Source organism: Rutilus rutilus (assembly GCF_951802725.1).
Source record: "Rutilus rutilus genome assembly, chromosome: 6".
NCBI classification, from domain to species: Eukaryota; Metazoa; Chordata; class Actinopteri; order Cypriniformes; family Leuciscidae; genus Rutilus; species Rutilus rutilus.
In genome coordinates, this window is record NC_140214.1 from 17,975,438 (window position 1) to 17,999,301 (window position 23,864).

Consider the following 23,864-nt stretch of genomic DNA (forward strand, 5'->3'; position numbering starts at 1 on the left):
GTTTGTTTTCAATGTTAGGATGTTTCAAGTTACTTCCCCTCAAGTTTGCAATGAGGTCCTGGTAGAGTAAGTACAGGTGTAGTTAAATGCATTTACACTGACATGATTCAAAGTTTGAAAAGAAAATGTGCCAAAAGTGAAAATTACCACAATAGATTTTGTCTTCATTTTGAACATTATAAAAAAAAAAATATATATATATATAAAACAGGTGCTGGTCATAAAATTAGAATATCATCAAAAAGTTGATTTATTTCAAGAATTCAACTTAACAGGTGAAACTAATATATTATATAGACTCATTACATGCAAAGTGAGATATTTCAAGCCTTTATTTGTTATAATGTTGATGATTATGGCTTACAGCTTATGAAACCCACGAAATCAAAATCCCAGAAAATTTGAATATTACATGAAATCACACAGTAATTACACAGTAATACCATGGTCACTGAACCAGGTTTTGGTTCTTTTGGCAGTGTGGGCAGGTGCAAATCCTGCTGGAAAATGAAGTCAGCATCTCCATAAAGCTTGTCTGCTGAAGGAAGCATGAAGTGCTCTGAAAATGTCCTGGTAGACGGCTGCGTTGACTCTGGATTTAATCAAGCACAGTGGACCAAAGTCCTCTTTTCCCATGAGAGCAAATTTTGCATCTCATTTGGAAACCAAGGTCCCAGAGTCTGGAGGAAGAATGGAGAGGCACACAATCCAAGATGCTTGAAGTCCAGTGTGAAGTTTCCACAGTCTGTGTTGGTTTGGGGAGCCATGTCATCGGCTGGTGTTGGTCCACTGTGCTGTCCACTCAACGCAGCCGTCTACCAGGACATTTTCAGAGCACTTCATGCTTCCTTCAGCAGACAAGCTTTATGGAGATGCTGACTTCATTTTCCAGCAGGATTTGCACCTGCCCACACTGCCAAAAGAACCAAAACCTGGTTCAATGACCATGGTATCACTGTGTGATTTCATGTAATATTCTAATTTTTTGAAATCCTGTTTTCGTGGGTTTTATGAGCTGGAAGCCCAAATTATGTACAAATAGACAACTAAATACTTGAAATCGTTTAAGTTGTGGGCCCTGAATCTATAATCTATGGAAGTTTAACGTTGTGAATGGAATTATGGAAATAAATAAACTTTTCCATGATATTCTAATTTTTTGGAAAGGGTCTGTATATAAAGATGTGCTTGTGCTTATTTTCTTAGAAATAAATGCCACTTGGTATGACGTTTTGTTACATACAAAATACATTTCGATATTATTTGTGAATCAAGGGGGTTTTAAGTATCCAAATAGCTTTCAGGGTCACAACATAATATGTTCATATAGGCCAATGTGTGAGTGAGCAATGTAAATAAATGTATGTACATGTAAAATAGCATAGGTTAATGTTTAGGTAAGTATGGGCATCGGTTCTCCCTCAGCTTTCTTTGGCCCTCACATTTGAGTCTCACTAAAAAAACTAAGTATTTACACAGGAAAGATTATCTTTTGTTGCACTGTGCATTTTAGTTCATCTCGGTGGTGGTGAGTACAGAAAATGTCCTTTATTCTTAATACGATAATGTACATTTTAGTTGTCTGGCCGAAATGTACAGATTGCTTAAATTTTCCTGTAATTTGACGACGTTCCCTTAAACCTTCATTGAATCGCTTGTGTTGGACGATCCCCGCGCCTGCGCTGCTGCGTCTGCCGCACTCACCGCCGCCAGAGCCCGACTGAAATCACAGACACGGGGCCTTCCTCGCCTGCATCCCTCCATCCAGCGCTCTTTCCCAGGGGAGGGGGGAGTAGCCGAAAATCTGTCTGGAACAACGAAGAAGTTGTCGGACATCGACCTCGTGTAATTCACAGGTTTCACCTCTTCAGCTGAACTGAGAGCATCAAACTTGCAGCAATGGAAAGAAAGGTATGAATGCAACGCCATCGCTCACAGCGTCATTATCCGCTTCAATCTCAGATGCGTTTTCAGCATTCATTATTTCTTGGAACGAGAGTGCTATTCAGACGTCTATTGTAATTTTGCTATTTTTATGCACTGATAATAAATGACAATGTTATTTGACTATAAACAGTCCGGCGCGCTTAATTGACACCTGTCTATTGAACTATTGCTCTTGTCATTCAGTTTTTTTGTAGGGAATGCATCATCTTTTTTTTGCATCCATATGACTGCACAGTTTTGAATAGCTTAGAAATACCATATCTGGTTATGATCAACAATAGTCTGTCTCAAAAGTTCTTCCAGCTGCTTTGATACTGATGTATCATGTAAACACTGCTGATGAACGTCCTTGTTTAGCACAACATCTGCATTGCATTGTGTCTGTGCTTCCAGACAGTGTTGTTTGCAATACTGAAGTTTGTAATTCCAGTGGCCTGTCCCTCAGCAATACCACATTACATTTACTCCTTTAGCGCAAGTACTGGGCTATTCAGTGTGCCTTTCTCATAAAGAGACCATATGACTAGAAAATATGCAGGCTATCTAACCACACTGAAAATAAGTTCATTAATAGGAGAATGATTGAGCTTTTAAGCACATTTTCTGTGTGTGCACTTGGACAACTGAGCTCACATCTTCCCAGAACCTGTGTTTTCCCTCTGCAGCACCCCTTTCACTCTGATTGAATGGGGCAATGCCACTCTTCTGTATTAGCCTTTATGGGGGTCCTTTAAGGGGGTCTTCTACTACAGGAAGATATTGTTCTTTCTCTTCTATATAATATTTGTAATTGCTGTTGTAATATATTTAGTAATAGTGCTTAGTTGGTGCAAACAGTGCAAAACTTTATGCAAATCAGTACCATGCTAATTATGACAATTTGAGTATTATAATGAATAAGTGAGATATTTAGATGTTTATATCACAGTCTCTTCCTCATTGTAAGTGGTATTTAAAAAAAAAAAACTTTATTATTATTATTTGTAAATTAAATCATTTTAATCTCTGAGAAATCCTTTAATCTTGAAATTCAATGATTGTGATTTACTGATTTTTTTTTTTTTTTTTGGTTGAACAATTTGTCCCCAAACCTACAAAAAAATATATTAGTTGACAAACATTGTATTCATGCAATAATATCTTATCCTTTTAATGTTTGTTTTGACCATCTGAAAGATTTAGCAGTATATTTAAATCCAACAGCCTCTTGAGATGTGCTTGGGTTAAAGGGAAAGTTCATGCAAAAATGTATTTTTAAGTCAGTATTTTTTATGTCCACACAATGAAAAATTAATTGCGGACCAATGTTGTTTGGACCTCATGTTTTTCTAAATATATTTTGTGTTCCACAGAAGATAGAACACCATACAGATTTGGACCGACATGTAAAAGATGACAGAATACATTTTTTGGGGTGAACTATCCCTTTAATTGCTTACTTATAGACAAAATCTAAGCAGTCCCATTACGTCAGTTCACAGACGATTCTTCAAAACTCTGCTAGTAAAAACACTATTTCAGAGATTCCGTAAGGTTAGTCATTCAGACTTTACTCTGATGTAATTCTCAGACTTAATAACCAGCTTTGAGATCACACAGGTACTAATTTACCGCCACATAACTGTCCATTGGAACAGCACAGTGGCTGTGTTTTGGTAGTCCTGCTTGCCGTGTGTCACTACTTTCAGCGGCATTCCCCAACACATTGGTGGTCCAGCGACAGCCCCCTTCACAGACCCCCATCCTTCCCAACCCAGTGTCTGTGAGGGAAGCTACACTAAAACAGAGAGAGAGAGAGAGAGAGAGAGAGAGAGAGAGAGAGAGAGACTCGACTCTGGCCACACGCTGACACGCTTTAAAAAGAGAGAGAGAGTGGAGAAAGGGAACGTCAGAGGGAGGAGAAGGAGGGAGTGAGCACTCTCTTTTGGAGGAGAGGAAAAGTGAGGGAAGCGCACAGTGGCAGAGGTACCCAGGAATAGAGGAAACAAAAGAGGGACTGGGGATTTTATAAATGGACATGGAGGATTCTGCCGGAGGAGCTCGTAAAGCCACCAAGAGTAAACTGTTTGAGTTTCTCGTCCACGGAGTGGTGAGTGAGTGAGTGAGCGTGTTTGTGCATGTGGAAGCGTGTCAATAGCTCTGTGGCTCTGCTCACGGGAGAACTAAGATGCAGCCGTTGTTACTGCTCATTTTTATCTATATATCAAAAAAAAAAACCGGGAACAGCTGAGGAGGACAGAGTGTGGGAGAAAGGATGTAAGGTTATTGTGTTTAACAAATGGAGGAGGAAACACAAGGAAAGAGAAACGCCGGTGCTGGAAGTATGAGAAATACTTGTATTTTGAGGGACGAGTACCAGTATGAAATAAAGGATGCTCTTTTGGTGTGTGTGCAGGAGGGTGTGTATCAGGAACACCCTGAGGGTAGATCACACATAAAATCCTGCTGTGTTATTCAGTCCTGAACATGTAGTGGAAGCAAACTTGATGTATGCGTTTCAGGGTGTTTACTGCTTACGAATGTGGAAGAATGAAAGGTTATGGAGACTTTTTAGAACTTTTGGTGGTGATGCAACTATTTTGAAGCTGCATTCAAGTGCCATTTGATATCAGACCAAATACAAGGTATTACTTCTAGAGGCTTATTGCTAAAACAGCCTTCAAGACATACTAATCCTCTATTAGTAGTATATTCCAGAAAAGGCTATTTATGAATTTGAAAGCACAATGGCTGGATTGGGGTTGAATGCAGGCTTTTTAGGGGTGGTTTCTGGTGATCTCCATGGTTTATAAATAACGATCACTTGGCCTATGATTGCTAACTGACCTTGTAAGAATTTTTTTTATTAATGTATTTTTTTTTTTTTTTAGTTTTTAGTTGATCAGTTTTTGAGTTAAATACCTTTTCATTATTTAACAGGTTGCACCCCTACAAACCCATTGATATTCCCCCCCCCCCTTTTAGTAAAGATTGACATGGTTATTAAGTCCAGAAAGTGTTCTTCTGTAACTTATCCTCTGTGATAGTCTCCTCCTGTGCCCTGAACACATCCATTGCGACCTTGAGAGCTAGGAATTGGCAGAGACCTGCACTGGTTCCCGCTGCGTCCACATGTTCACATCCCACTGCCTCTTCACTCAGATGATCTGAGATTGGACCAGGCCTGGACACCCCTGGAGCTTGGCCTGCTTTGGAAAGCGATGATCAGGTCGTGAGGGTCACCGCACCATACGGGATCATCTCCATCAGGGATGTACTGTACCCGCACTGTAGGGAGGACTGGAGCTGGGGACGTTGGCTCACATTCTGGATGTTTCCACAACTTTGGTGCACATCCAGAGTCACAGGGACTTTGCAACTCTGCCATTATGAGTCATGAACAACAGACCTCAAATCTCCTCTGCAACACACAAACTCAACTGAGAAATAATAACAGGACAAAAATGATAAAATTGCTCTTTTCAGTCTGGTAACGCTTCACAATGAGGTTAAATATATATATTTTTTACATTAATTGATTCATTAGGTGTTATGAACTAACAATGAACAACATTTGACAGCATTTATTAATCTATTTTTAGATCTATGTTATGTTGTAAGTATATATGTTATGATGTTAAAATATCTGTTTTAATTTAATTTAATTAAATAATAATTTATACAGATTTGTGAAACAAAAACGTTGCATATTTGTTCATGCATAAATGAACATTATCCTAGAATAATATATACTGTCAAATTATTATTTATATGCATATTTAATTTTGGCTATTGCATTAACTAATGTTAACGAATTGATTCTTATTGTAAAATTGACATTATTGTGATTTCTATTCAATTCCCTTCAGATTTATTTCTATAGCACTTTTCCCAATACAAATCAGTCTAGGTTTATATTGGAAAAATAGAAAAAAATTATTCCCTGTTTAATGTCTAATGGCAGAAAGTGTATGTGGTCTAAATGAAATGAGAAGATATTTGACATCACAGTTTGCACAGTTGCCGTTTAGACTGCGTTCGACTGACTTTCCCAGCACCTCTGTGTTTCGGTAGAGAGCGAGCAGCTGTCGCTTCAGAAATGACAGGCACAGGTGCGAGAGGCCCTGGCCTAATTCAGCTTCGGGTACTGGAGGAGTTCATTACAGCACCCTGTAGTGCCTTAGCGTAAAAGGGTCTTTGTGTATTATGTGAACTTGCTTTAATTGTGAATAAATGCACATGTGTCTTCATATGTACTGTGTGTTAGAGACATTTGGGTTAAACTTCCGATAACACGTCAAGTGAGTTCAACAAAAAAATTTTTTGGTACCTGACCTTTACTCTACTTTTTTTTTTTTTTTACCCCCACAGCGTCCAGGGATGACCTCAGGGGCACGGATGCCCCATCAAGGAGCTCCCATGGGGCCTCCTGGACCTCCATATGGAGGAACACCGCCCATTCGACCAGGGATGCCTAACCCAGCCCTCGACCCCAACCGAAAACGTCCTGCCCCGACCCAGCCCGTGCAACCTCCCCCTGTCCAGAGCCGTCCCAGAAAGTGAGTGAGACTGTTCTCTGACCTCTCACTTTTTCCTGTTGATTTTAGATATGTGCACACAACAGATGAGAAATAAGACATGTATTCCCAGAGCCTTTCTTGAGGGCAAACTGGGCGTATTGGTTTTTATGCACTTCTTGTGCCTGTATGAAATTGTATTAAGGTTTTATAGTCTTTTTCTTTGCTCCTACAATTCGCCAGGGAGCCCTTACCAAGTGTAGCGATCTCTAGTGACAGGAATATATTATGTTTGGCTAGTTCAGGTGCTCTAACTTTAGACACTAACATTTTGATCGCTATTAAATGCCAAAATATTTCTTGGTGAATATTAATAGTGCCACAGTTATCATAAGTAATCACTTAAGCACACTTACAGCTAATGCATTTTAAAAGTGAGGATCACAGTTCCCTATCTACTCAGAAGTGCAGAGCACTTGAAATGAAGTCTGAAGTCTGCAGTGCATTACTGTCTCATATGTCCAAGTACAGGCTGTACTAAATGGCACGTATGCCACTGACACTTCAAAATTCGTTTATAGATATTAGAGTTGTAGCCAATAAGACCTAGCATCATATATTGAATCTTTATGTCTTGTTTGATTCACACTGCTCTCTTTGTGGCATTTGCTTCAAAAACGTTTTACATGCGCATCAGGATCATGTGATCACAAAGGGCAAAATTGTGTCCTCAAAGTCACGTTCGCCTTTAAACTTCACTAACAGCAGTGCGGTAGGGACCTTCGTGAAGGGATTACATTGCTCATTTTCATTTAAAACAACCCTGCTAATAGCATTCCCTTCCCAAGGGCATAAAAGTGACGTTTGGAATTTGCTGTTAGTTTTCTCAGCTTTTCATCTGTCTTGTTGCTGCACTGTAATTGTCCTTGTGTTTTTATTTCAACTGTTTATGCTTGTGAGCGTGTCTGTTGTGATCACCGATGGGAAGCTTACTAAATTCAGCAGATCATGTTTAAAAAGACTTTGATTTTGAAAATACAAAACATTAATCCTAATGCATTCTGAGCATTGCATTGAAATTAAATATAAATAATAAAAATAATTTTCAATGCTACATGTGAGGCATAAAAACATTATAGCATACAGTATGAAAAATGGATTGTTATGGATATTCATTCAGTGGATATTGAAATAAAGGTTACATTTTTGGCCTTATTAAATTATTAGCGGCTTTAAAGTTTACATTTTCAGTAAGAAAAAAGAAGTCTCACCATTAAACTCGCCAAGGCTGCATTCAGTAGTGATAAAAAAAATACTATTTTAATTTTCAGCAGTTACTTCAGTCTTCAGTGTCACATGATCCTTCAAAAATAATTCTAATATGCTGAGTTAGTGCTCAAGAAACATTTCTAATATTGAAAACCTGTTGCGTTGCTTAATATTTTTGTGATATATTGGATGCATTTTTTTCCAGGATTATATTATTCTATCAATGGAAAGTTCAAGAAACAGCATTTATTTAAAATATATTTTTTTGTAGCATTATAAGTGTCTTTACTGTCACTTTGGATCAATTTAATATATTATTGCATTAATTTGCATTAATAAAAAAAAAACCTTTGAATATAGTCAGATATTGTGTATAATATATATGCACGTGTACAATAGTGACTGTTACAGGAAAAAAAAAACTCTTAATATCGGCCAATATTATTCCATCTATAATGCATCTCTACTGTTTAAGTAACTAACTAGAGGTACCCCAAATCAACCTGTAGGAAACCACTTGGATTTCCAGCAACAAATGAGATATCCGCGAGACAGATGGACATGAGAGAAGCCCAGTCAGATCCTGCAATTGGGTCCAAGTAGGCTGTTTACTCTGCTGCATGTTAGTTTGACAGTTTGTGATGGACATGTCGCTGCCTGATTGGTTTGTTCCTGTTTGAAGCATCAAACTTGACATATTTCCCCCAATGCATGTGTGCACTTAAGGTAACAGATTAAAGTAAAAACCAATAAAAAATTACTTTCACTAAATGGACACAATATTCAACATGACTTCCAGTGCATGTGAAGTAGAACATGCGCTTGCGGTTCTTTAGCTGTGTATGCGGACTGCATGACCCTTCTGTCATGCTGTTTGTGTTAATTCAGAATTTTCTCTTTTATTGTTGCCCTACGTTCAGTAACACACATTTTTTTTCCCACCTAAATGAATGCATTAATCATTAATTGTAGATCAAGAAAATGTGACGAGGCATTCACTCTCACACCCGCCACTGCATCTCGGACTCCGCTTCTCAGCCTCTCCCGGAGGAGCAGTGTAGCTTGGGGTGGACGAGTCGGACCATGAGAAAGTTTATTCTCCAGAGGAATGTGGATGTGAATGTGGACAGGCATTTCCTGCTCCAAAGGGGTCATGTGCTCCTCGGCTCTGGACCTGAGGAGCTCTCGGTGTCCGTAGGAGTGTGGCATGTCTGTCAGTGGAAAAACTTGAACGAATTATATGCATCATGTTTGGGAACGTCTTTCTGTAAACAGTTTGATTTGACTCCAGATTTTGTGGTCCAAATTGATGCTGGGAATTACATTTTAGAAGTCTGTATTTTCAGACATTTGGACCGCAAATATCTAGTTTTCCCAAATGTTATGGACTGCTCACACAGGACATGTTCTTCTGTTGATCTGCACTGTTTTTTTTTAAACTGTTTTTCTACACTTTTCTACAAAAATATCTCATTAAATTTACAGTAAAACAAATGGCAGCTGTAAATCCACTGTGACAATGTTTCCAGTACTACAAGATGACATATTGGTGCCTTTTATATTTTTCACCTTTTAACGGTATATTTCATTAAGGGTGTGTTCACACTTGGCATGTTTGGTTCATTAAAACGAACTCTGGTGTGATTGCCCTGTTAGTGTGGTTCATTTGAATAAGTGTGAACGCTGCCATCCAAACAAGTGAACACATGAACTCTGGTACCCTGGTAATCCAGAGTTCGCCCGAGACCGCAAGTTGAATTTGCTCAGCGAGTTACTCTGGTGTCGAGTAATGATGCTCATTAAATATGCCCCTCGATCTGAGCTGCACCAATCACATCGGGTTATCTGATATAGGCGGGCCAGAGGCGAGATGACGACAGCGCTGTGACGTCGAAGTCATTAGTAAACATTGCAAGATGGCTATGGATGAATACCAGTTGTTTGAAACGGCTTTGGCCGCTACAATGAATTTAAACAGTTTAACAATTAAAACAGGAACAGAAGACGCTGCTCGAATCATTCCTTTGCAAGAAGGACGTTTTTGCTGTTTTGCCGACTGGATACGGTAAGAGTATAATCTACCAGTTAGCTCCCCTGGTAGCTAAGAGCATATGGGGCTTGTTGTTGTGATTGGTCGTAGTGTTATCCAATTGCGTGCAGTGAGATTTTCAAATGCGTGCTTGGTGCCGCCCCTCGAGCCGGCCGATTTTCATTAGTCGACGCCAGACCATTAATCTTTTAGATTTAGGTCTGGATTTCCTGGCTAGAACTCTGGTGAGGTTCGAATGAAATATGAACGCAACAAGGACCAAAGACATGTAAACGAACCAAAAACAGGAAGATGAGACCCTAAAAAGGACAAGTTGCTCTAGCATACCTGTTTTTTCTCGTCATTGTCGCGATGCTTCCCGTCACAGTTCGGTACAGGCTTTAGAACCGTACCTTTTACAGCAGATCTTCGTTTGTGTGTGTGATGGAGGGATTCCCGCCGCTGTTTTGACTCCTTTACACATTTTCTAAGCTCTTTACAAGTTCTCAGCTGGTCAAAATACCATCATATGTAGGCTACGCACATACAACGAGCGCATTTATCCCAGCACACAGCATTGTTTTGGATGTAAGGCAAGTTCAATCTCAAAAGAGGCAATACATCATAAAAGCTGACCAATCAGGTTGTGACACATCCCTTCCCTGTGCTTTTAGGTTCGGTATCTTTCGGTTTGGTGTTAAAAATGCCAATGTGAACGCTAAGCGAACCAGGACTAAATGTTTTTTTTTTTTGGTCACAAACCAAGCGAACCGAACTACAAGTGTGAACCAAAATCTGCTTTTTACCTGCTTTTTTTCACCCAAGTATTAAGTTGTGTTAAGTTATTTGAAAATACAGTGCACAGGTTCATACACACAAAGACAAAACACTATCAGAGTAACACATATGACAATAAAATAATGCAATAAATATGAACTAAGTTACATCAATTGTGACACAAATCACTGTACCATCAATGTACGTTACTAATACAAATTGTAATAAAATATAATCAGATGTGATGTCACCTAGGGACTTCTGGGAATGTCCTCTTACTGTTTTTCCCAGTAAATTATATGGTAACAAAAAAAAAAAACATAATCTTGACAGATTTTACAGTAAAATGACATACAGTGCTATGCATAAGTTTAGACACCCATATTAAAGTTGACTAAAAAGAGGAATAAAAAATCATCTTTTGGAAACTGAACTTAATGCCTTAATTTAAAAAAATTAGGAAAAATCCAACCTTTAAGGACACCAATTTTCTTTGTGAATGAATAATGCATCGTAAATAAATAAATGTTCATATGTTTGGACACCCCTATGTTAAATTCCCATAGAGGCAGGCAGATTTTTATTTTTAAAGGCCAGTTACTTCATGGATCCAGGATACTATGCCTCCTGATAAAGTTCCCTTGGCCTTTGGGATTAAAATAGCCCCACATCATCACATAGCCTTCACCATACCTAGAGATTGGCATGGTTTTATTTCAGGTAGCCTAATAGCTAGTTTGATTTGCATTGAGAGATGATCTTATGGAAAGTACCCCATGCCAATCTCTAGGTATGGTGAATGCTATGTGATGATGTGGGGCTATTTTAATTCCAAAGGCCAAGGGAACTTTATCAGGATGCATAGTATCCTAATATATATATTTTTTTTTAATACTTAAAAATAAAAATCTGCCTGCCTCTATGGGAATTTAACATAGGGGTGTACTCACTTATGCACCATGTATTTTAAGGAAGAACATTTATTTATTTACGATACATTATTCATTCACAAAGAAAATTGGTGTCCTTAAAGGTTGGATTTTTCCTAATTTTTTTAATTAAGGCATTAAGTTCAATTTCCAAATGATGATTTTTTTATTCCTCTTTTTAGTCAACTTTAGCATGGGTGTCTAAACTTATGCATAGCACTGTATAATGCAACATTAAACCATTTACACTTTCTAACTGTATATGGTACGGTAACTTGCAGTTAAAAGGTTCATAGGTTTTCCTGTAGCATTTTACAGTCCCTTTCTGTAAAAATGACAAACATGTTTATGGTATGTTAACACAGGCAAGAGGGGTGCATTTGACTGTTCCGTCATGTCTCGCTGTTCTTTCAGCATCTTGTGACATGAATGAAGATGTTTCGAGATATTCTGTTACATCTTTCGATTTTTGAACGCCAGAACGTGTCCTGTGTGAAATGTGTCCCCTTTACAATAACTGAGACAGCCAGATGTTAAAGCAGCAAGAAACCTCTCCCATAATTATGATAGTGTTATTTTCATATTTTCTGTTTGTCTTTTTCCTTCTTATACTCTCTCTCTCTCTTTCTCTCTCTCTTTCTGATCACACACACTTACACACAAACACACACACAGCTGGAAAAACGTCTGGATAGGTCCCAGTTATTCAGCAGATGGCCTGTGGACTCTGCTATCAGTCACCATAGTAACATGCTTTCTCTCTCTCTCTCTCTCTCTCTTTCTTTCTTTCTTTCTTTCTTTCTCTCTGTTTTCCCCCATCCGTAGTGCCAAGAGAAGAAAAATGGCAGACAAGATTCTCCCTCAGCGGGTGAGGTCCATCACTGCTGCTTTTATCTGTTTGTCTGTGTTTGTTTATTCATCTCTTAATTTTCAGTGCCAAGTCAAGAGTGATCGCACGGTACAGGTAATTGTACTGGGTTCTTAATTTTTTCCCGGGGGTAAAAAAGACGAAGGGGTGGGTAAGCGGAGTCCAATGTGTCACAAAGACTTCTCTTGTGTATTTGGTGTTTTCTGTCAGTGGAAAAGGGTTTGATTCCCACGGAATGTGAGGGTGTGTGGTTGCATGGAGAAGTAGGCTGTGTGCAGGAACACGACTATTTTGGTAAAATGTCTCCATCGGGATGAGACGCACAATAACAAGAAGTGGAGGTGGTGGTGGTAGTTCTTGAAATGGGCAATCCTCCTAATGTCTTTGTAGGGTTTTTTACAGGCAAAACAAAAGGTCTTAATTCATTGTGATGGGGATTGTAAAATACTGGTGGTCACATGGGATGGAGAGAATGATGCAACACTGTGAAAATCAGGAGAGAGTCAAGTTACAATTTTGCTGTGTATCACGCAAGGACATACAAGATTTGTTTCAGTAACAAGTAACAAATGAGAATCAGAATGTTAAACTGTCATTGACTTAGTAAAGTGGTGCAAACGCATGGTGAAATCATTTGACGTTCGATCAGTTCGCAAAGCTTTAATATAGGCCTAGAATTTTGATAAATATAGACTAGTGTATTGTCAGAATCAGGATATGAATAATTACTCTTTTCATAATACTTATGGAGTTTTACCTTAAATAATTTCCTAATTCTAAGGTAAGAAAAAGAATTACACTAAATATGAGTTCAATTGAGGATAAAATGTGTTTTAGGCAGTGGGTTTTTGTCTGCTAAGAGCATGAAACCATTGAAAGTCAAACCAAAATGTTCAATTATCAGCTTTGTTAATAATTTTGCATATACTATATTTATACAATAATTCTATTAATACAATAATGTTATAATTTAATGTTATCATTTATTATAAATTAGTAAAAAAAAAAAAAAAAGTACTTTTTAAATGCATAAAAATATATTAATATAATATATTTCATATATAAATATAATAATAACGGTAATATACACATGCTTTTTTTTTTATATTGGTGCACAATAAAAAAAAAACAATTTGATACTGTTTTGAGTTTCCACTTAATGTCCAAAATCTGGGACCTGAAACAAAACCAGCTGAAAACCACTGCCCTAAGCTTTAGTGCCACATCTTCAGTCATAACTGAGAGTTAATGGTTCAGGGAAAATATTATACTATACCATACACTTTATGTGTTGAATATCATCAAACTGCTTCGAAAACATTTAAAATGAGTGATGCATTGAATGCCTTTTCATTAGATCCGTGAACTGGTGCCAGAGTCCCAGGCATACATGGACCTCCTGGCCTTTGAGCGCAAACTTGACCAAACCATTATGAGGAAGAGGGTGGATATACAGGAAGCCCTCAAAAGACCAATGAAGGTATGTGATTTCAGTTAAAGTACACATTTATAGTGAGATTTTACTAACTCATAGTTAACTACGACATGGAAAATGTGCTCTTCTGTTCCAGCAAAAGCGGAAGCTGCGATTGTACATTTCAAACACTTACAACCCTGCTAAACCTGACGCAGAAGACTCAGAGGGCAGCATTGCATCCTGGGAGCTGCGTGTAGAGGGCAAGTTGTTGGATGATGTAAGCACTGAGTTTGCATTCATAATCTTACCATCTGTTCTATAATGCAGCGTTGAATTAATTTGTCTTGAATGATCGTTGGTATTATTATTTTAAATGTTAGTCAGAAAAATGAGCAAATGTAACAATTCCTCACCATTTTGTCACAACTTAATTTCGTTGCGTGCAATCAGTTGCTGTTTAATCCATGCATGAATAATTTTTCATTGACCATAACCGAATCCAATTTAGTCTTTTTTATTGCATCTAGCATACATGATAAAATGTATTTAAGCTTGTAGGCTAGAAAAAATCTATTCAAATCATTTTTCTTTCCTGAAAAGACTTAATTTAATTGCATGGAACAATTTTTTTTTTTTTTTTTGGAGATATTAATCTGCTGATACTAATCTTTGTTTAGGCTTCATTAAATTTGCTAGTCCTTTTTAAGTCCCTTTAATTTTTTATCTTTTATACCCTGTGCACTTTAGCCTGGAAAACAAAAGAGGAAGTTTTCATCTTTCTTTAAGAGCCTTGTTATTGAGCTGGACAAGGATCTATATGGCCCTGACAACCACTTAGTGGAGGTGAGCATTAACTCACTCGACATACAACAATAAACCATTGCCGAACCATATCTGATATTCAGTCTTAACAAATATTGAAAGCATTTACAGTTGTGGTTAGTATTATTGGCACCCCTGTTAAATATGATCAAAGATTGCTGTAAAAATAAATCTGCATTGGTTATCCTTTTGATCTTTCATTCAAAATATTCACAAAAATCTAACCTTTCATTTAAATTAACTGTATTGCTCATGACGTCATAAAAAGTGAAGCCACCATATTGGTATTCCCTAGTAAGCTCACACATTCTATAGAATTAATTGGAAATTAAATGATTTTACTGAGAAAACATTGCCTAGTAATGACACATCGTTTTTATATCTGAAGTCCCTGTACAGTCTTACAACACAAACGTCCTAAACATGTAAATGGTTATTTGTTTAAAGCTGGGAATTTCCCCTACTTGTTAAAAAGTTATGTTCATAATCATTACAGTCAGTGGCACAAAAATTGGGAATGCGCTATATGCGGCGCATGGGGGCGCATCAGATGGTAAATGAACGGGTAAGCGATCCCTTGGACCATGGCCAAAGGGATGGTAAAAAAAAAATATATATATATATATATATTTTTTTTTTTTGGTCTTTTCTATATGTAGCTGCTGTTGTGCGTTTCTAAATCATTTCTGCATTTCCTCAATGTTATATAACATTTTAGAGGACTAACAGGCTAGAGTAGGTGCCCTCAGGGTGTGTGTGTGTGTGTGTGTGTTCATCTGAGCCTCATTGGTCTCTCACTGCTCGTCAATGTCAGAATATTTGAGATAACCAATCAAATCAAAGTAGGCGGGCTTTATGTTCACAGAAGCTGCTGAGCGCGAATTTTAGCTGAGCTAAAATTTAGGTGAAGTGCGAGATAAGTAGCTAAACTAAACATTTCATATTTTACTTTTTTTTTAGGTCATAAATGTCAAACGAATGACACAAATAAGCAGGCAAACTAATAAACTTTTGTCTAATTTCGCCATTTTGAACTGAAAATGAATGTGTACATATTGAGAATTAATATAATACAATTTGTAGCCTTCAGCAAATAAAAAAAAAAAGCTTAGCTTTAGGAGGGGAAGAGACAGGGCAAGATAAGGAGACTGAGAGAAATGAGGAGAGAACAGGTATTGACAAATAATCTACTGCCCGTTAACATGGTTTTAAAGCTATTTCTTATACTTTTTCTTATACTTTATTATAATACTTTTTTCAAATTTAGGATCTCTTTGGTTTTAAAGCCCTGTCTACGGCCCTGTATTAGGCATAAGATCAATAATGAATGTGAATTTAATAAACTTAGTTACCTAGATTCCCTAGTAGCTTTCAGTAAATGAATGCTTCTGAGAAAATGATTCATAAATCAACCTATCAGTTGACCCTATGTTTACTTTCTTCACTGACAGACAAACGTGAAAAGCCTATATCAGTCAAAGCCCTTTTGAAGGTCCAATCATGTCTGACAACTGAATATGCTGGAGTTTGTTTTTGGATGAGCGAGGAGGATTTTTCTTGAAACCCTCCCAAACAACATGTGGTGATGTAGGAGCTGTTTGATCTTTTTTTGTGTGTGGCTTTCTGACCCCAAGACTCAACTAATTCTCCATCTGTGATCCTTGGAGAGTCTTTGGTCACTCGAACTCTCCTCCTCACCATGCATTTAGACAATATAGACACACGTCCTCTTCCAGGCAGATTCGAAACATCTTTAGTTGATTGTAAACTTCTTAATTATTGCCCTGATGGTGGAAATGGGAATTTTCAGTGCTTTAGATATTTCCTTACAGCCACTTTCTATTTAGTGAAGCTCAACAATCTTTTGCTGCACATCAGAACTATATTCTTTGATTTTACTCATTGTGCTGGATGATTAAAGGAAATTTGGCCGCCTTGTTTCACAGGACTATAAATATGAGGACACAACACAAAGTCATAGCTTGAAAATGTCAAGTTTCTAGTTTCTAGTCACTAAAAATTTTTTTTTATTTATGGGAATATACTTCAGAGATATTTTACTCATAAAAAAATTCTGGGGGTGGCAATTATTCTGGCCAATGTGTTTTGGAGAAAAACATTTATTTCATCATGTGACCCCCCCCCCCCCCCCCACACACACACACACACACACTTTTTGCGTATTTTTTTCATGAAAGATCAAAAGAATAAACAATTCAGATTTATTTTTACAGCCATCTTTTATCATATTTACCATGGATGCCAATAATTCTGACCACAACTATGGTCAGAATTATGGGAGAGATAATCCCAGAATATGGGAGAATACCAAGAGTCTTCTTTACATTTAAAACAAGGTTAAGGACAGTAACACAGGGTGAAATCGTCACATTTCAATGTGTCTACGAGCATCTCTTGTCTTCTACTGTGTGACGCATTGAATTGAAATGCCATAGAAAAGTCAATGTCATAATGAAAAGTTCAGTGAAACATTCTTCATGTAAGACATGTCTTAGTGGTTTCCATAGCAACAGGTTACATGAAGAAGTTGCCCGTGACACTGTGGAGTGGTGACACTGCAGCCAGCACAGAGTTTTGGCCAGCATTTACAGGAGAAAAGAAATGCATTTCGGAAGACAAACACTTAAAAAACCTTTTACAGCACCCTGAACTCTGAGAGGCTTTGTATTCAGCAAGTGTGTTTTACTCTATTTTAGTGGAGGAACCATTGTGCATAGGTGCTATTCAGACACATTTATTTATCCATTTACATAACACAAGTGAGCCTTCCCAGCTGCCTCACGCACTTAATATTTATTTGCACTTTGTTAGGGACATTAAGGTTTAGGGAAGGCATATTCACAGAAGTGGTCTGCGGGCTCTCGAGGAGTGACCCTCGTGCCTCCGACCCATTGGAAGTGGCTGTACGCACCGCATTTGAGTTTATTCATTCGGCAGCTCTTTAAATTGTCCTTGGTGACTGTGGGTTTTCATCACAACACACACCAGATTGAGCCGGGTGATAAAAAGAGTGATTTACCTGTGTAGAAGGACGGCATTGAAAACACCTCCAGTGTCAAGCAAAGCTAATGGAGTTGAGCTGCGAGTCCTTGCCATTATGTTGTCTTTCAAATAGCACTGAAATGTGATGGTTTTGGGAAAATGCAAGTGAGATCTCATAAGTGCCTAATCATTTTATTCACTCTCAAGCTTAAATGTATTCTGCATGCATAAACAGCGCATGAGGAGGGAGGAGGGAGGGGTGTAAAGGTTTCAATCGCTAATGTGGCTCAATAAAAATGTACAGGCAAGTTATATTACTGGTGTAACACTCACTCGTAATCAGGGTTGCAGATTTGAACAAACACGTAACCGTAAATATTAAAGGAATAGTTCACCCAAAAATGAAAATTATCCCATAGTTTACTCACCCTCAAGCTGTCCTAGGTGTATATGACTTATTTCAGCCGAACACAATCAGTTATATTAAATAATATCCTGGTTCTTCCCAGCTTTGTAATGACATTGAATAGTGTATATAATATTTTTAAACCCATTGCTTCACTTCAGAACGCATTTATTAACCTACTGCAGTCGTGGGATTACTTTTATGATGGATGGATTTGTTTTTTTTTAGCTTCAAATGGCATTACAAAGCTGGGAAGAACTAGGATATTATTTAATATAACTCTGATTGTGTTCGGCTGAAAGAAGAAAGTCATATACACCTAGGATGGCTTTAGGGCAAGTAAATTATAAGATAATTTTAATTTTTGGGTGAACTATCCCTTTAATGTTGGGTGTGTAGCTCTGCTTATTGAGAAAAGTCAGATTTACGATTATCGCCTTGTGGGCAATAAAAAGGGCAAAAATCCCACATACTGAAGAAAACACTAAAGAGTCATATCAAGTAAAAAGAATATCATAGAGACTACCTAAAACTACCCAGAATACTCTAGAAACCAACTAGCAATTGCATAGCAACCTGCTAAAAAAAATCATTCTGAACACCATAGCAACACTCTAACAACCACTAAGAACATCTTAGCAACTGCATGCCCTGGTAAAACACCCTCAACACAGACGAACACTACTAATATAAAAATCGTGTTTAAAATTGCAGTGCACATCTTGTGCCGCAGTTATATATTATAGACCTTTTGTTTAGATTGAGCATGTGTTTAATCCTTATAGTGGCACCGCACCGCTACAACCCAGGAGACCGATGGCTTCCAGGTGAAGAGGCCCGGCGATGTGAATGTGCGCTGTACCCTCTTGCTCATGCTGGATTACCAGGTGCGTGCGGGAATGCTGGATTATTACTAGACGATTCGTATGCCGTAGTTGGTTTTATGTGAAAGTCTTTAAATAACAACTATGTGAAAAATCTACACTGGGGTCTAAAAGTCTGAGACCGCGCTGCAAATCTGGGATTCAAAATCTTATTTAAACCTTGAAATAAATTTGAAATAAAGTGATTTTTTTTAGCAATTATTTTGCAAAAATGTGTAGCACCAAATAAATGTATTGAGAAAGACACCAGTTAGAAATTCATCTGCATAATGATAGCTTTAGCTTGTCTTTTCCATCTTAAAAAGCACTGTTAACACCTATATTTGAGTCATTAATCCCTAACGGTTTGATTGCCCTTCTCTATTCACTAAAGTAGCTATACAGTGGCTAGTGAGTAAATGGCTCATTTAATTACAGCAATTTTCACGTTGCTAACTACATCCTGATGGGAATAAGCTTGATCTGTTCGAAAACTAAAGCTATGTTTTTAAACAATGGAGTTTAAAATCGTGATAAAGACTGAAATAGATCTGCAATTGGGTTGTTAGCATGAAATTTCCTGTTTCTAGCTGAACCACAGGCTATAATCATTATCTAAAACTAGTTTATATTTTTCTTGAATCTTTTATAATTATCATACATGAAGTTTTTGTGAGATTGCAATATTTCTATTTTTCAAAATGATTTTGTCACAACACAGAAGCATTTAAATGAACTTGTGAAGTCATTATAAAATAGTTTACAGCAGCTAAGATGTAGACGTTCCCTCATATTGTATATACACTACCTTTCAAAAGTTTATTTTTGAAATAAGTCTCTTATGTTCACCAAGGCTGCATTTATTTGATCAAAAAATGAGTAAAAAAAAAACAGCAATGTTGTGAAATACTATTACATTTTAAATTAATTTAATCCAATTGAAACATTTTTCATTTCATTTATTTTAAAATGTTATTTATCCTGTGATGGCAAATCTGTATTTTCAGCATCATTACTCCAGTCTTCAGTGTCACATGGTCCTTCAGAAATCATTCTAAAATGCTGAATTGGTGCTCAAGCTACATCTTTTGTCGTTATCAATGTTAAAAAAACATTTCTTGTTATTATCAATGTTAATAAAACTGTGATTCTTTGACGAATAGAAAGGTCAAAAGAACAGCATTCATTTAAATGCATCCTTGGTGAATAGAATATACATTTCTTTAAAAGTCTTACTGATCCCTATTTTTATTTTTTTAACAGTAGCATACATTTTAACCTAAAACCTTGCTGTTGAATAAAGTTCAAGGACATGTTATGTCAGCTACTCAAGAATACTGAATTGAAATTGTAGTAAATATGTGCATGTTTTATAACTGTACCGCTCTGTTCAGATATTTCTGAATGCGTTTATTTCATTTCCTTTATCCATTGTGCATTTCAGCCTCCTCAGTTTAAGTTGGATCCTCGCCTCGCACGTCTCCTTGGCATCCACACTCAAACCCGCTCCTGCATCATCCAGGCATTATGGCAGTACGTCAAGACCAACAAGCTGCAGGATCCTCATGAAAAGGAGTACATCAACTGTGATAAATATTTCCAGCAGGCACTGACATACTTTTGTCATATAAAATACTCTCTTCATTTTGGTGTTAACATTTTGCCTGATAAGCATACCTGATTTTTCTTTTCTTTTTTTTCTTCCAGATCTTCGACTGTCCTCGTTTAAAGTTCTGTGAGATCCCTCAGCGACTGACCAACCTGCTGCTGCCGCCTGATCCTATTGTGATCAATCATATTATTAGGTAATTAGTCAAAAAATTACAATGTATTTCTATTTATTGTTTCCTCAAACAATAGCAGTTTTAAGGCCTGTGACACGAATGTACCTTTTAGAGGGCTGATTTCCTTTAGAATTTAAAGGGATAATTCACCTCCCAAAAAAACGAATTATGTTGTTTACACACCCTCATATTGTTCCAAACCTGTATGCTGTTCTTTTTTATGGTATACTGTAAAAGAAAAAATATTTTTTTTAAAGATTCTTTAAATGGGTTTTTCCTCACAACAGAAGTTCATTGTGTGCGGCTCCAAAAAGGACAAAATGTTGTCATGTATTATTGTGTTACACTTGAAAAAACAACAGCATATAGCTTTAAAATGGCATAAGAGTGAGTAACTAATGACGTGATCTTTATATTCAGGTGAACTGTTCCTTTAAATGCCTTTTTGATTTTAATTTTATCAGTGTGGATCCAAATGACCAGAAGAAGACAGCCTGCTATGACATTGATGTTGAAGTTGATGATCCTCTTAAGAGTCAGATGAATGGATTCTTGCTGTCCACAGCCAATCAACAAGAGATTGCATCCCTAGACAACAAGGTCAGAAAGAGATTTAATGTTAAATGTGAGAGAGATCTTGGCAATAAATAATCATTTGAATATCCTCATTATGTCTTCATATAAACCCTATGGCATGAGTTTCTGCATAACATATGTACATTCATAGTTGAAATTCACATCATCACCTTTTCTCCTTTAGATCCATGAAACTATCGAGTCCATCAACCAACTCAAGATCCAAAGGGATTTTATGCTCAGCTTCTCCAGAGACCCCAAAGGCTACATCCAGGACTGGATCTGCTCCCAGAACCGGGACCTTAAGGTGAATGTTAACCATGTGTACTGCTCTAAAGCATGGTCATATACTGTATTATTATATAAAATATCAAAACATTATGCATCTTTATGTATGTCCAAATTAGGTTTGTATAAGTTAAACATTGAACATTTTTTAAACAATGTCTACACCTAGTGGTGGAAAGGATGTAACTGCTTTTAAAGAAATTGTCTTTTTTGGTTGTTTTGAACTGGACTGGATTTTTTTTTTTTTTGGTTGCAGCTGATGACAGATACAGCTGGTAATCCAGAGGAAGAGAGGAGAGCAGAGTTTTATAACCAGCCCTGGTCTCAGGAAGCTGTCAGTCGCTACTTCTATTGCAAGGTGAGGGGAACAGGACTGAATCATGTTAGATACAACGGTTTGGGCTCAGTAAGATTTTTTTTTTTTTTTTTTTTGAAATGAATACTTTTTTCAGCAAGGATGCATAAAATTGCATTAAAGTGACAGTGAATAAATCTATTATGTTTCAAATAAATGCTTTTCTTTTTATACTTTCTATGTATCAAATAATCCTAAAAGTAATTATAACGTCTTGAACAGCAAATTAGCATATTAAAATGATTTCTGAAGGATAATCCTAAGACTATGGATGGTTGTTTCCACCACTGAATAAAAAGGTAATTGTGACTTTTATCTCAGAATTTCGAGATATAAACTTGCAACTGTGAGAAAAAAAGTCCGAATTGCGAGTTTATATCTTGCAATTCTGACTTTCTGACTTTAAAACTTTTGTGAGATAAAAAGTTGCAATTATATTTTACGTTTTTTATTATGTGGCGGAAGCAAGCGTCCATAGAAGACTGGAGTAATGATGCTGAAAATTCAGCTTTGCCGTCACAGGAATAAACTACAATTTAAAATGTTAAGTTAAAAAAGTTATATTTAAATGATACTTCACTTTTCAAAGGAAGTGTATGTCAGAATCAAAAGTGAAAATTTCACTTGCTCTTTTCATTTACAAATGTATGTTTTTTTCTGTTATGTAGATTCAACAACGAAGACAGGAGCTAGAACAAGCTTTAGCACTGCGAACCACTTAACTCCACTAATCTGTTTCTTGGCCACTTTTATTCTGGCGTCTCCACACTGGCAATTTTTATTTTATTTTTTATGGACATGAAAGTATTAGACCCCCTTCTCAGTATTGAGGTTTGGACTGATTTTAATCAACGAAAAGTGTAATTGTACTCTTATTTGATGTATGTTTAATGTACAGTTGAATGTATATAATCTCACAATTCAATGAATTTAAGAATGTAGCTTGGGAATGACACGTTCACACTGACTACACACAAATACAGCGGCTATTATAATTGTTTATCAGTTTTGTGATGCACATGAAGTGCAGATATGCTACTGTGTCTCTTCTTGGAAAGGTAAAAATACAATCAATGAAACTTTTATGCCTGGGACATATTTTTAACCATTAATGACATGCTAAATGTTAATATGTAAATATAGATATTGAATCTGTCATGTTTTTTTCCATCCGTTTGAATATGACGTTACATTCTTCTTGCAGTTTTCTTCTTTTTTCTGTCTTTAAATTTGCACTGTGCAAAAAGAGATCATGAAGAAATCCACTGGATTAAAATAAGACAGCTACCTTTATTTGCAATAAGTGACATTTATTGTCATAATTTGAAACGTTCTATAAATGGAAATTAACACTAAAGATTCACGCTACAAAAAGCTTTCTGATTTGTGAACACTTGTCTTAACAATTCAGATTTTTGTGAATTGTTAACGACTCTAAACATGATTTCTCATATAAGCAATCTTTATAAATGATGGTTGAAAATGTCTTCATTTTCAGAGGCTTTAAATTCCAGTTAAACAAAAATGTGTTTTAAATATGTTGTGTTGAAAAAACAATAATGCATGTTGCATGTGAATATTTTTGTTTTTTGGGGGGTTTCTTTGTTAGCATGGTTCAGAAATGTTTTTTTAAAATATTTTTTATCTTTGTTGCCTTATCACTGAGATGCACAGGAAGCATTAACCAAAGGTTAAGTACAGTTACATCATCATTGCGAATGCTAATAAATGACTTCATTTTACTGAATATTCCATCACATAAGTGATGGCATTTGTAATCCTGTGGCCTGAGGTATGCTTGATGCACAAGTGTAACAGATGAGAACTAAATCTGATATAGCCTACATGAATGTCAAAAGGTGTTCATATTTAGAGGCATTGATTGACCCTTTACCTTTCTACAATACATTCTTATTGTGTTATGTATTTTATTTAAATACAGGTGCAGTGTGTCTGTAAAGGACATTTTGAACAAGATTAATAAAATGAATAAAATCATGATCATTATTTTGATTCTTTCTTTTAGTTGAAAAGT

General features: G+C 36.7%; 1 protein-coding gene across 4 annotated transcripts; it reads left to right on the top strand.

The window, feature by feature from the left end:
- The first annotated feature begins 1,675 nt into the window (after positions 1–1,675).
- On the top strand, positions 1,676–23,834 carry smarcd3a (SWI/SNF related BAF chromatin remodeling complex subunit D3a). Of its 4 annotated transcripts, none has more exons than XM_084411062.1 (14): positions 1,678–1,911; positions 6,298–6,485; positions 8,222–8,311; positions 12,273–12,315; positions 13,673–13,795; positions 13,887–14,009; positions 14,480–14,575; positions 18,749–18,850; positions 20,271–20,432; positions 20,534–20,631; positions 21,075–21,210; positions 21,371–21,493; positions 21,731–21,832; positions 22,498–23,799. In XM_084411062.1, the coding sequence occupies exons 1-14, from the start codon at positions 1,900–1,902 to the stop codon at positions 22,549–22,551; spliced, it is 1,452 nt and encodes a 483-aa protein (XP_084267188.1). In that variant the 5' UTR covers positions 1,678–1,899; the 3' UTR covers positions 22,552–23,799. The 4 variants fall into 4 exon arrangements, with proteins under 4 accessions (XP_084267190.1, XP_084267188.1, XP_084267189.1 ...); XM_084411061.1 differs by lacking the exon at positions 1,678–1,911 and adding an exon at positions 3,869–4,036; XM_084411064.1 differs by lacking the exon at positions 8,222–8,311 and having other exon boundaries at positions 1,676–1,911; positions 22,498–23,834.
- The last annotated feature ends 30 nt before the right edge of the window (positions 23,835–23,864 follow it).

Coding starts and splice junctions, on each gene's coding strand:
- smarcd3a (XM_084411061.1), top strand. CDS start 3,959: ATGGACATGGAGGATTCTGCCGGAGGAGCTCGTAAAGCCACCAAGAGT. Junction 4,037..6,297: donor AGTTTCTCGTCCACGGAGTG/GTGAGTGAGTGA, acceptor TTACCCCCACAG/CGTCCAGGGATGACCTCAGG. Junction 20,632..21,074: donor GTGATCAATCATATTATTAG/GTAATTAGTCAA, acceptor TAATTTTATCAG/TGTGGATCCAAATGACCAGA.